The 13,688-nt window shown below is 41.0% G+C and overlaps 1 protein-coding gene across 13 annotated transcripts in view; it reads left to right on the plus strand.

Annotated features, from left to right (window-relative positions):
* The window catches only part of stxbp5l (syntaxin binding protein 5L), a 308,998-nt gene that overhangs the window by 133,355 nt on the left and 161,955 nt on the right, over positions 1-13,688 (plus strand). For all 13 annotated transcript variants that reach the window (XM_088353620.1, XM_088353624.1, XM_088353621.1 and 10 more), the window contains exon 4: positions 11,744-11,844. In XM_088353620.1, coding sequence (XP_088209746.1) covers positions 11,744-11,844 — 101 coding nt within the window. The remainder of the gene's footprint in view (positions 1-11,743; positions 11,845-13,688) is intronic.

The following is a 13,688-nucleotide window of genomic DNA, read 5'->3' on the forward strand; positions in this document are numbered from 1 at the left end:
TCCGTAGAGGGAGATGGCGGTGTCAGGGACAGAAAAAACAGGTTGATAGCCTGGACAGGAGAGCAAAAAACGTGGTCGGGATCAAAAACGGGTCATAAGCCGGGACGGGAGAGCAGACGTGGTCAGGATTAAAAACAAGTCGTAGCCGGAGACAGACGGAGAGATCAGGAACGGACAGGTGGACAAACGGGTGCAAAAACGGCGGGAGTCAGGGTCAAAATGCTTGCCTTGTAACAACAGAGGTTCCCTGATGGACTGACAACCAGAGAGTAACAGGACTGGGCTTAAAAAAGTACAAGAAGCCAGTCAGCATGGTGGTGTCAGGGAAGGAAAAAACGGTTCGTTAGCCGGGACGTGGAGAGCAAAAACGTGGTCGGGGTCGGAAACGAGTCGTAAGCCAGGACGGGAGAGTAGACGTAGTCGGGATCAAATATGGGTCGTAAGCCGGGACGGGAGAGCAGACGTGGTCGGGATCAAAACGGGTCGTAGCTGGAGACAAACGGGAGCAAGAAAATACCTTTTTTTTGGGCTGTCTAAGCCCTTAAAATCTGGCGCGGCTTGTATAAAGGACAAATTGAGTTTTGTTCTTAAATTAGAGAATGCAGCTTTTAATTGGATATGTTCAGAAACTGTTCCGTGGAGGATATTAGACTAATCATTTGCCTGGTTTCAACCTTCGATTTTTCTCAAAGAACAATACCGTCAGGATCAGAACGGAAACAGGACCCAATTGCGTTACGTTTCTCACAAGTTTTATTGGAGGAAAGAGAAAGGGCTGCGCCTACGATCCATTGTCGCTCTTGTACACGGATGGTGCTCCAAACGCGGAAGTGGATCCTCGGTCGCGAGCGATGACGTTGTCAGGGACGGAAAAAAAGGGTCGTTAGCCGGGACAGGGAGAGCAAAAACGTGGTCGGAGTCGGAAACGAGTCGTAAGCCAGGACGGGAGAGTAGACGTAGTCGGGATCAAATATGGGTCGTAAGCCGGGACGGGGGACAAGACGTGGTCGGGATCAAAACGGGTCGTAGCCGGAGACAAACGGGAGCAAGAAAATTCAATTTTTTGGGGCTGTCTAAGCCCTCAAAATCTGGCGCGGCTTGTATAAAGGACAAATTGAGTTTTGTTCTTAAATTAGAGAATGCGGCTTTAATTGGTTATGTTCAGAAACTGTTCCGTGGAGGATATTAGACTAATCATTTGCCTGGTTTCAACCTTCGATTTTTCTCAAAGAATAATACCGTCAGGACCAGAACGGAAACAGGACCCAATTGCGTTACGTTTCTCACAAGTTTTATTGGAGGAAAGAGAAAGGGCTGCGCCCACGGTCCGGCGTTCGCTAGGTGCAGGAAGCAAGTCGCTCTCGTACTCGGATTGTGATCCGAACACGGAAGCGGATCTTCCGTAGCGAGCGATGGCGGTGTCAGGAACAGAAAAAACAGGTCGTTAGCCGGGACTGGGAGAGCAAGGCGTGGTCGGGATCGGAAGCAAGTTGTAAGTCAGAATGGGAGAGTAGACGTAGTCTGGGACAAAAAGAGGTCGTAAGCCGGGACGGGAGAGCCGACGTGGTCAGTACCAAAACTGGTCAGCAGACGGGAGCAAAAAACGGGACAGGTGGGAGTCAGGTTCGGAAAAGGCTGGCCTAGTATTCACTGAGGTTTGCAGACGGACTGACCCAAAGGAGAGTGACAGGACTGTTTAAATAGCAGGGAAGCCAATCTGTCTGGGCCCACACTGGCGGGGCCAATTGGGTGCCATGGCAACCGTGACAAAGACGTAAAAATAAGAAATGAAGCTGGTAGTCAAATAAGATGAAATATGCCTTGTTTACTTTCTTGTTTACCACACGGGGACGAACATAAATCTCAAGAGGTATTTACATACAATTGCTTTTCACGAAGGGCTTCATTAAAATACTGTAATAGATTGGAGGATAGTGAGGGTTACTTTATCATTTTGTTTTTATATCATGTGCAATCTAATTAAAGCAGCGGTGTACTGTGGTAGGCTGAAATATTTCATTTATAATTTATCTATGAATATGTTTTGTTTTTGTTCCATTTAATTACATTTTTCTCAATGTATTTATTACAAAAAATATGAAATCAATATTTCACTCTTTTAAAATGTAACTTTAAATAGAAAACGGTCTGAAATATTGAGTATTTTCAAATTTTAAATGGTATTTCGATCAGTATTATAGTAAACCGTGAACGTATTTTTTTGGAAAAAATAAAGAAATAAAGAAAAATATTTTTCTTGATTCGCTGTGTCAATATGTAACTTTAAAAAAAAAATTCTAAAATATTAGGTATTTTCATAATTTCAATTTAATTTTAATCGTTATTATCAGGAACTATGGAACTTATTTTTTTTTAAAAAAGTGAAATAAATATTATAAAAGTATTTTTCTTTTATTTTTCTCTATCAAAATGTTTTGGAAGACGTCGTTGAGTGTCGCCCCAAAATATACGCAGAGACGAAGTATGGCAGAGAGGGAACGTCCTTTATTGCAACATTCATTCAGCATCATTCAAGCCACGTTCAAATTCGTCCAGGAGACGCTGGGCTTTTTATAATGTGTTCTCAAGATCACGTGATGTTTTCTCGGATTTGACTCGCTTAGTCAGCAACTTGTGATTTCTTGTATCAACATTGTTTCATAACATCCTACCAGATGTCTGTTATTAGCTCTGTTGTCACCTCCAAAGTTGCTGGCTTACAGTTAATCCACAACAAACGTCACTCTAAAAAACTTAAAATATCTATTATTTCCATAATCTAAATCTGAATCTTAATTTCACTCCATATTTTAAGTGAAATATGAAAAGTAGTTTAAAAATAAGAAAACTAATTCAGACAAAAAAATGTAATCACCACCTGGATTTAATTTTGCTCAATTTAAGACACATATTGAAATTTTAGTTAAAAGAAATTCGTACTTACCTATTTCAAAATTGGATTATTAAAACAACCATACTATGATAATTATTATTCTTTTTGTTTTATGATATACAAAAATAATTTTTGAAAACATTCTGAAGTTTTCGTTATTTATTATTAATGTGATTTTTACGTTAAAATAAAAATAAAAAATGTAAAATTATATTCCATAAAAGACAATTATTTGTATTTGATCTATACTATCCCTGGGTTAAAAATGACAAATCTATTAAATATATAACTATGTAATATACAATTAATTATAACTCCATGTACAGCACTACAAAACCAAGTTAAAATATTTAAAAATAATAATTATGATTAAATATTTATATTAAATAAAGGAAAATTATAGGCCATAAAAGGTAATTATTTGTATATAATCTATTTTATTTCTGTGTTCCAAAAAATGACAAATATAGTAAATATACAATAACGATGTTACATGCAATTAATTTTAACTCCACGCACAGCGCTACAAAACAAGGTTAAAATATTGAAAAAACAATGATTATTAATATAATTTATACATTAAAAAAAGGAAAATTATATGCCATAAAAGATAATTATTTGTATAGAATCTAATTTATTTCTGTGTTCCCAAAAATGACAAATATAGTAAATATATAATAACTACCGGTATGTAATATACAATTAATTTTAACTCCATGTACAGCGCTACAAAACAAAGTTAAAATATTTAAGTTTAATCATTTTTAATATAATTTTTACATTAAAAAAATGAAAATTATATGCCATTAAAGGTAATTATTTGTATATAATCTATTCTATTTCTGGGTTACAGAAAAATGAAAAATATAGTAAATATATAATAACTATGTGATATACAATTAATTTTAACTCGATGGAACGTGCTCCAAAAAAAAAAGTAAAACACTCAAAAATAATAATCATTTTTACATTAAGATAATACAAAAATTACAAAATGATATGCCATAAACGACAGGTCGACAGACGGGAGCAAAAAACGGGACAGGTGGGAGTCAGGGTCGAAAAAGGCTTGCCTTTTACAATAATTATTTGTATGTGAAGTACTGTATGTTCCGCACTATAAGGCGCACCGGGTTATAGGGCGCACCCCGAAAAAATAGTTTTTGGTCCTATATCTTCCATACATAAGGCGCACCAGATTATAAGGCTCTACAATGGGAACGTCGACAAAACAGTCGGATAGTTCAGTCCAACTGATTACCCCCTTAACATTCCCAAAGCTTGCAAAGAAGCAAATACGTGTCGTAGACACGTGCGGATGCGGTGTCCGTACGATGTCACTCAAATGCATCGTTCCAAATATCATTCAGAAGGTTAAAGCCTTGGGATTCAAGAAATGCCAACCATTCCTTAGCTTCTATTTTCTTTTTCGCTCGCTACTTTACTGTGCATATGACAATAAACCCTTGGAATTGAGTTTAATTTCAAAACAGACACTCCATTCCATCCATTATCTGCACCGCTTATCACAGAAACATCGAGTTCAGTCTGAAACAAGATACAGGGATAATATATAGCCGGAGTAGCTCACCGAAATCGTTGTGTTCATAATAATGTGCAGCCAATGTCCTCTTATATCCGTGAGTGTAGTCAATCCAGGAGAATAAAATAATTACAAATACAGAATAGTAAAAAATGCTTTCTCTATGCCGTCAACCCAACGTGTGATTCACATTCATCTTTTTCGGCCAATTGCAGGCTTTGTTTGGCCGCTTTAGCCTATGCCAGCCTGTAAATGCTAAAAATGATCCGCCCCTTGACCTCCAAATAACTTTAGCCAATAGTGATGGATTCAACTGATGATTGACACATTGGTTAGCCAATGAAACGCCGGTAAATAAATCCCAGCATACAACGCGGACTACTTGGCGTTCGGGGGAAAATCGAGTCGGCGGCTGCTGCATTAGTTGCAAGACTTTGCGACTTAATATTGATCCATATATAAGGCGCACTGTATTATAAGGCGCATGGTCAGCTTTTTAAAAAAATAAAGGCTTTTAGGTGCGCCTTATAGTGCGGGAAATACGGTATTCTATTATTTTTTTGACAGCCTCTTCTTCTTTTTTGTTTCCAAATCCCTGCCCGCCAATCACCATTTGTCTCATCCATCGAGTTACTCCCCCAAAAGACAAAAGCCGATTTTGAAATGTGAAAAAAACTAAAATTCAAAGGCCTTATTAACTCGAACTGCCATTACAAACGAAGACGCGCTTAAATAGTAATTTGATGTTTAAGAACAAAAGCAGGGAATCTAATTGAAAACGAGGAGAAGCACTCAGGGGAGTCACAGAAGATAAATGGAGGTAATACGTTGGATTTTCCGGCAGCCCCTCCCTCGGAGAGCATAAAAATAATACATCAGGACCCAAACGCGTGACGTATCTCACACATGCCTTTTATTTACAGGAAATGGGGAGTCAGGCACGTTAGGTAGCAGTCTGGCGTGAAATGATAGGAAGCCAGAGGCCGACCAGGTCGATACCAATTGCCCGAGTTGATATCGGAGAGATGGGGTCAAAACCGGACAGGATAGATAATAAAACAGGATATAGAAAAATAAACAGGACGAACTAGACGGGAACGAAAACTGGAGAGAATAATAAACAGGACAAAAATAGACGAGAACGAACTGGAAACCGATATTAAACAGGACAAAAATAAACGGGAACAATACTGGACAGGGAATACCAACAGGGAAACAGGACCGAGTCAGAACCCACGTCTTGCGGGGCAGAGGATTGTTGACGGACTGACAAAGGAAGCGCGAGAGCACTGAGCTTAAATAGACATAAAACCAATCTGTTAATGAGCCGCAGCTGGCGCCACACGGGCGGGGCCAATTGGGCGCCATGGCAACTCTGACATATTACAAATTTGTCTTGTTGGATATTGAGGACAGTACACAGTTGCGTAAGATATATAAGCTAAACTTGAACAGTGCTATCGTCGTCTTTCAGTGTGTAATGTAAGCAAATTACGTTTTTTCTTGTGGATGGAGTACATATGTTTTTTTGTCCGTGTGTACAAATCAACATCCGGGTCCCGGGACAAGACGGGTAAAAATGAGCCCCGTCGTAAGCCGTTTTACGTCTTTGTTTAATTAAATAGAATAAATAAAGCTGAATATTCTGGGCTTGAGACAAGGCTGTAACGGTTTCTCAAGTGTTCTTTTAAAATGGCTGACAATCATTTATTAACCAAGAAGGTGGCAAACAGGAGTTACTGGAAAATTCCCAGTCCTTTGTCCTGACTGATTCCTGTGGGTGGTTTTGTAAAACTCAAAGCCTCTCTCCATATAGAAAATCAGGACACCTCTTAGAAAAAATGTAAGGACTGTATGACGGCTAGATAAATGGATATATTGTCAGGACCAGAACGGAAACAGGACCCACTCGCGTAACGCTTCTCACAAGTTTTATCGAGAAGAAGGGAAAGGATTGCACACTTGATCCGGAGATCGCTGGTCGCGGGGAGCAGGTTGCTTCAGACGCGGTAGTGGTATTTCGGTAGCGAGCGATGGCGGTGTCGAGAGCGGGAAAACAGGTCAGTAGCCGGGACAGGAGAGCAAAATTCGTGAGATCAGAACAAGGGGTCGGAGCCGGGAAACAGACGGGAACCAGAACAGGAGAGAGTCAGGTTCGAAAAGCTAGCCTAGCGTAAGCTGAGGTTCGCAGGCAGACTGACAACCGGTGACAAGGAGACGGGGGGTATAAAAAGTGACAGGGGAGCAAAATTCGTGGTCGAGATCAGAAAACGGGTCGAAGCCGGGGCGGGAGAACAGGCGTGGTCGAGATCAAAACAGGTCGTAATTCGGGACGGGAAAGCAGACGTGGTCTAGATCAAAATAGATCGTTACGGGAGACAAACAGGAGCAAAAAACAGGACATGCGAAAAAGCGCTTGCTGTGTAAAAACAGAGATTCGCAGATGGACCGACAAAGGGGGACTGACAGGACCGACTTTAAATACTGACAGGGAGCTAGTCCGTCAACAAGCAGCAGCTGGCGCCACACGGGCGGGGACAATTGGGCGCCGTGGCAACCGTGATATTTATTGTGGCAACAACTGCAAAATGGCTCGACAATCATTTATAAACCAAGGAGATGGAACACAAAAGTACCTGAAAAATTCAGTACAGTTGATCCCCCTCTTAAGTATACAGTTGTCTGCAGCCTACGCAGATTTTGGATTCATGTATCACAGTTTGATTTATTTTCACAAATATTCTTGAAATTCATTTTATTTTTGGATCGTATTTTGTCTAACATTAAAAAAAAACAATGGAGTTTAAGACCCCTGTTCTAAATGATTGATTTGATTGAAATAGTGATGTTAGGTTTTGGCGCCTTCTCAATATCTATTATTTTCCTCATGCTGGGGTTTTTGAGTTTTCCCTTGCCTGCATGTTTGTTTAAGATCAGGGGATGCTGGCAGTCCCTTAAGACATTTTGTGATTAAGGGTATCATGAATAAATGGGACTTGACTTGGATTACCTCATGTGCAGTCCGTTCTCAAGGTTTTACATTATCCTCTGCTGAGGTTTTGAGTTTTTCCTTGCCTGCATGTAGGTTTGAGATCAGGGGATAGTGTCATTTTAATCCTGTGCATTCCTTTGAGACATTTTGTGATTAAGGACTATACAAATAAATGTGACTTGACTTTAATTCAAAAGAATTAAAATGATATAACTGGTAAACTCACACATTTACGACTAAATGTCAGGACCAGAATGGAAACAGGACCCAATCGCGTAACGTTTGAAGTTTATTGAGATAGAGAGAGGAAGGGCAGCGCTCACGATCCGGTGCTCGCTAGACGCAGGATTGTGATCCGAATACGGAAGTGGATCTTCCGTAGCGGGCGATGGCGGTGTCAGGGACGGAAAAACAGGTCGATAGCCGGGACAGGAGAGCCAAAACAGGGTCGGAATCGGACACGAGTCGTAAGCCAGGACGGGAGAATAGACGCAGTCGGGATCAAAAATGGGTCGTAGCCGGTCTCGGGAACTGGTCAGTAAGCGGGACTGGGAGAGCAAGGCGGTCGCGGTCGGAAACGAGTTTTAAGCCAGAACGGGAGAGCAGACGTGGTCTGGATCGAAAACGGGTCGTAAGTCGGGACGGGAGAGCAGGCATGGTCGGGATCAAAATCAGGACGTAGCCGGAGACAAACGGAAGCAAAAAGGGGAACAGGTGGGAGTCAGGTTCGAAAAAGGCTTGCCTTGTATACACAGAGGTTCGCAGACGGACTGACAAAAGGGGACAGACAGGTAATCATGACACTACAGTATATGCATAGACAGATTTCAATATTTTAAAATTCTGTGTTGCTATCCTGTCCACACATCAAATCATAAAATCTACTCAAGGAAAATAGCAAAACCTTTCGCCTAAAACATGGGTGTCAAACTCATTTGAACTCGGGGGCCACACGATAGAACAAACATTCTGTCGGGGGCTGGACTAGTAGATTAAAGAGAAAGAAAAAGAGATAAAGAAATAAGAGAAAGAGGGAGGGAAAAGGAGAGAGGGCGGGACAAAGGAAGAAAAAGAGAGAGAGGGAAAGAGCGTGAGAAACAAAAGATAAAAAGTCGTGAGAGAGGGGGAAAAGAAAGGGAGAGGAAGAAAGAAATCCAAAGAGAAATAGAAAGACAGAGGGAGAGAAGAGAGAAAGAGAAAAGAGGGAAAAGGATAAAAGGTAGTTAGAGAGAGAAAGAGGCAGGGAGATGCAGAGAGAGAGAGCAAGAGAGAGAGCAAGAGAGAAAGCGAGAGAGAGAGCGAGAGAGAGAGAGAGAGAGAGAGGCAGGGTGATGCAGAGAGGGAGAGAGAGAGGCAGGGAGATGCAGAGAGAGAGAGAGAGAGAGAGAGAGAGGCAGGGAAATGCAGAGAGAGAGAGAGAGAGAGAGGCAGGGAGATGCAGAGAGAGAGAGAGAGAGAGAGAGAGAGAGAGAGAGAGAGAGAGAGAGAGTCAGGGAGATGCCGAGAGAGAGAGAGAGAGAAATACAAGTACAGTTTCTTTGTTCGATGCACCTGGCTTGGGCAACATCAAGTTGACATATTTCAACTTCCAGCTTGTTTTTCTCTTGCGCTTCTCTGAGTGTTGTCTGGCGGGCCGGATTCAATCCCTTAGCGGGCCTGATCTGGCCCGCGGGCCGCCTGTTTGACACCTGTGGCCTAAAAGGAGTTTATGCAAGTGATTCATGTGAAAAAATGTGACCAGCGGGCAGATAATATAAAAACAAAATTAATAAGCGGCTAAAAGCTGCCGCACACGTTTTAATACCGAGATTACATTTTTTAATCTAATAGCAATTTGTCCTTGGGCGACCATCTTAAGAGCTTTCCAAGAGCTTCACTGTGGGAATTTGCCTGCAATCTGTTATGGCTGGAACCAGGGTCACGCATCTTACATGTTTTTATCGCTTATTGTTGTTTCAGGGAGTGAGACAAACGTTTCGGAGAGTGCTTAATGACGCAAAAAGTCATTAATGTACAGACTAAGACGCGGGTGTCAAACGGGCGGCCCGCGGGCCAGATCGGGCCCGCTAAGGGATTGAATCTGGCCCGCGAGACGACACTCAGAGAAGCGCAAGAGAAAAAACAGGCTACAGGTTGAAATATGTCAACTTGATGTTGCCAAAGAAAGGTGCCTCGAACAAAGACACTGTACTTGTGTTTATTTGTCTTTCTCTCTCTCTCTCTCTCTCTCTCTCTCTATATCTTTTCTCACACTCCCTGTCTCTGACTCTTTCACTCTTGGTGTCTCTCTTTTTCTCTTCCTTTGTTGCTCTTTGTCTCTTTCTCTCTCTATGTCTTTTAACCTCTTTTGCTCCAACTTCCTTTTTCCTTTTTCTCTCTTCTCTTTCTCTCTTCCTACCCTTTGCGCTTTCTTTTCTCTTTTCTCTCCTGTCTTTCTATTTCTGTTTGGATTTCTTTGTTTTTCTCCCTTTCTTTTCTCCCTCTCTCACGACTTTTTATCTCTTTTGTTTCTTACGCTTTCTCTATCGCTCTCTTTCTTTTCCACCCCCTTTCTCCCACTCTGTCTCTGTCTCTTTCACTCTCCCTCTCTCTCTTCCTTTGTTGCTCTTTGTCTCTTTCTCTCTCTCTGTCTTTAAACCTCTTTTGCTCTAACTTCCTTTTTTCTTTTTCTCTCTTCTCTTTCTCTCTTCCTACCCTTTGCGCTTTCTTTTCTCTTTTCTCTCCTGTCTTTCTATTTCTCTTTGGATTTCTTTGTTTTTCTCCCTTTCTTTTCTCCCTCTCTCACAACTTTTTACCTCTTTTGTTTCTCACGCTTTCTCTCTCGCTCTCTTTCTTTTCCACCCCTTTTCTCCCACTCTGTCTCTGTCTCTTTCACTCTCCGTGTCTCCCTCTTTCTCTTCCTTTGTTGCTCTTTGTCTCTTTCTCTCTCTCTGTCTTTTAACCTCTTTTGCTCTAACTTCCTTTTTTCTTTTTCTCTCTTCTCTTTCTCTCTTCCTACCCTTTGCGCTTTCTTTTCTCTTTTCTCTCCTGTCTTTCTATTTCTCTTTGGATTTCTTTCTTCCTCTCCCTTTGTTTTCCCCCTCTCTCATGACTTTTTATCTCTTTTGTTTCTCACACTCTCTCCCTCTCTCTCTTTCTATGTCTCACCCTCTCTCTTCTTTTCTCTCCCTTTTTCTCTTATTTCTTTAACCCTCTTTTTCTTTCTCTTTAATCTACTAGTCCGGCCCCCGACAGAATATTTGCTCTATTGTGTGGCCCCTGAGTTAAAATGAGTTTGATACCCCTGGACTAAGACATGGACTGCTTCCGTTGCTAAGCAGTTTGTGTGTTGAATTTTTTTAAAATGTGCAATAAATGAATATCAGCCATTTGAAATATATGAATAAATAGTCTTGTCACAGTTGCCATGGCTCATTGACAGATTGGCTTTCCGTCTATTTAAGCTCAGTGCTCTCGCGCTTCCATTGTCAGTCCGTCAACAAACCTCTGCCCCGCAAGACGTGGGTTCTGACTCGGTTTTCCTGTTGGTATTTCCTGTCCGGTATTGTTCCTGTTTATTTTGTCCTGTTTAAGATCGGTTTCCAGTTTCATTCTCGTCTATTTTTGTCCTGTTTATTATCCTCTCCAGTTTGTCCTGTTTAATTTCGATATCCTGTTTCATTTTCTGTCCTGTTTGTCGTGTCCGGTATCGACCCCATCTGTCCGATATCAACTCAGGCAATTGGCATCGATCTGGTCGGCCTCTGGCTTCCTATCATTTCCACGCCAGACCGCTGCCTAACGTACATGACTCCCCATTTCCTGTAAAATAAAGGGCTTGTGTGAGAAAACGTCACGCATTTGGGTCCTGATCCTGAGATATCTCTATCTATCTATCTATCTATCTATCTATCTATCTATCTATCTATCTATCTATCTATCTATCTATCTATCTATCTATCTATCTATCTATCTATCTATCTATCTATCTATCTATCTATCTATCTATCTATCTATCCATCTATATCTAGTCATCTATCTATCTATCTATCTAAACGGCGGCAACGGCGCTCCCACGGTCATAAGAGGGTTAATATACTCCAAGATACACACCAAAAGAAGACACAACTACAGTGTTATTTTTGTCTTTATTTATTGGTGTTTTTATTTCATTGCTTTTCATGTCTAGGACAAAGAAGATTGGAGACGCTATTGTTGTTACTGCTTAATGTATGTCCCGTCAGTCAACATCTGAATGATTTGCATATTGATTGAATGCTAATAAACGTTAGTCTGTAGGTACATTTTCTGAAGCTGCTTTTGATTTTCCTTGCAGGGAGCTTTAGTCACAGCCTGCGCAGATGACACCTTACATTTGTGGAATCTCCGTCAAAGGCGGCCTGCTATCCTGCATTCGCTCAAGTTTAACAGGGAAAGGTGGGTGGGCCTTTAAAGCTCCCTCTCTCTCTCTACATATCTCTTTCTTTCTATCTCTTTCTCTCGCTTTCTCTCTCTATCCTGTATTGGCTCAAGTTTAACAGGGAAATGTGAGACAACTTCTGAGACAACAACAAAACTCTCTATCTTTCTCTGTCTCTCTTTATCTCTCTCTCTCTCTCCCCGTCTCTCTCTCTCTGTCCCGCTTTATCTCTCTCTGTCTCTCTTTGTCTCTTTGTCTCTCTCTCTCTCTTTATCTCTTTCTCTCTCTCTCTCTCTCTCTCTCTTTCTCTCTTTCTGTCTCTCTCTCTCTCTCTCTCTCTCTCTGTCTCTGTCCGTCTCTGTTCACCTTTGTCCGTCTTTGTCTCTGTCTCTCTGTCACTCTCTCTGTCCTTTTCTCTCTCTCTGTTTCTCTCCCTGGCTGTTTCTCTCTGGCTCTTTTTGTCTCTGTTTATCTTTTTCTCTCTCTCTTAATCTCTCTGTCTTTCTCTCTCTCCATCTGTCTCTCTGTCTCTGTCTGTCTCTGTCTGTCTCTGTCTGTCTCTGTCTGTCTCTGTCTGTCTCTCTCTGTCTCTGTCTCTCTCTATATCTCTCTCTCTGTCTCTCTCTCGCTCTCTGTTTCTCTCTCTCTCTCTTTCTCTGTCTCTGTCTGTCTCTTTCTGTCTCTTGTTCTGACTTTCTTTTGCTCTTATTCTCTCTTTTTCCATTGTTATCTCATTCTTTCTCTCTGTATCTCATTCTACCTCCTTCACTTTCTCTCTTTCTCTCAACCTCTTTCTGCCTCTCTCTCTATCTCTTGCCATAGACTTAACTCTCTCTTTTTAGCTTTCTCTCTCTTTTTCTTTTTCTCTTTCTCTCTGCCTTTTTCCATGCCTCTCTCTTTTTCTCTCTCTCTCCTTATATATATATATATATATATATATATATATATATATATACATACATATCTTCCTCTATTTATCTTTCACTCTTTCTTTTTGTATCATCACCTCTCCCTTTTTCTCTATCTTCGTATCTCCCTTTCTTTTTCTATTTCATTCACTCTTTTTGTTTCCTCCTCTCTCTCTCTCTCTACGTCTTCTCTCTCTCTCTCTCTCTCTCTCTCTCTCTCTCTCTCTCTCTCTCTTAATTGCTCTTTAGTGGTCAATATGCAATGTGAGAGCCCTTATCTCTGTGTTTGATAAGTATGAGGGGGAAAAGTAACTAATTCCCTATATATTAAAACAATAACAGCTATTACAATTTAGTTATATTCATCTCATCTCATCAGCTGTACCGCTTATCCTTATTAGGGTCGCGGGGAGGGCTGGAGCCCATCCCAGTCATCTCCGGGCAGTGGGCAGGGGACACCCTGAACTGGTTGCCAGCCAATCGCAGGGCACACAAGGACAGTATGTTATATTGTACATTTTCAAATTTCATGAATTTGGTGCATAAGGCTTTATTATTTTTGGTAATATACCATTAAAATCATCAAAATCTGAAGAGCCAACTCTTTTCAGTGAGCCAAGCCGAAAGAGCCGGTTTTCTAAAACATGCTCCTTTCCTCAGTTCTCATCTCATTGTTTGGATAAGAATGCTAGCAACATTTTCGTTTGTTTGCTTCAGTAAATTATTCCTGTTGGTTTTTTCAAAACTGATATCCAATTTTAAAGCTGAACAGCAGCTATACAAAGCTGTGAGTATCAGCATGTTTATTTTGGAGGAGGAACATAACTTAAAAACGTTGGACTAGTGCCTAGCGAAAGTATTGGCCCCCGAGATCTTCATATGGCTACGTTTCAGGCTTCAAACTTAAAGCTAAAAAAAAAAAAAGGAAAATATGTTCTATGGATCAAAAACAT

The sequence above is a fragment of the Urocampus carinirostris genome, chromosome 14, assembly GCF_059441175.1.
Source record: "Urocampus carinirostris isolate Australia breed hairy pipefish chromosome 14, RoL_Ucar_1.0, whole genome shotgun sequence".
NCBI classification, from domain to species: domain Eukaryota; kingdom Metazoa; phylum Chordata; class Actinopteri; order Syngnathiformes; family Syngnathidae; genus Urocampus; species Urocampus carinirostris.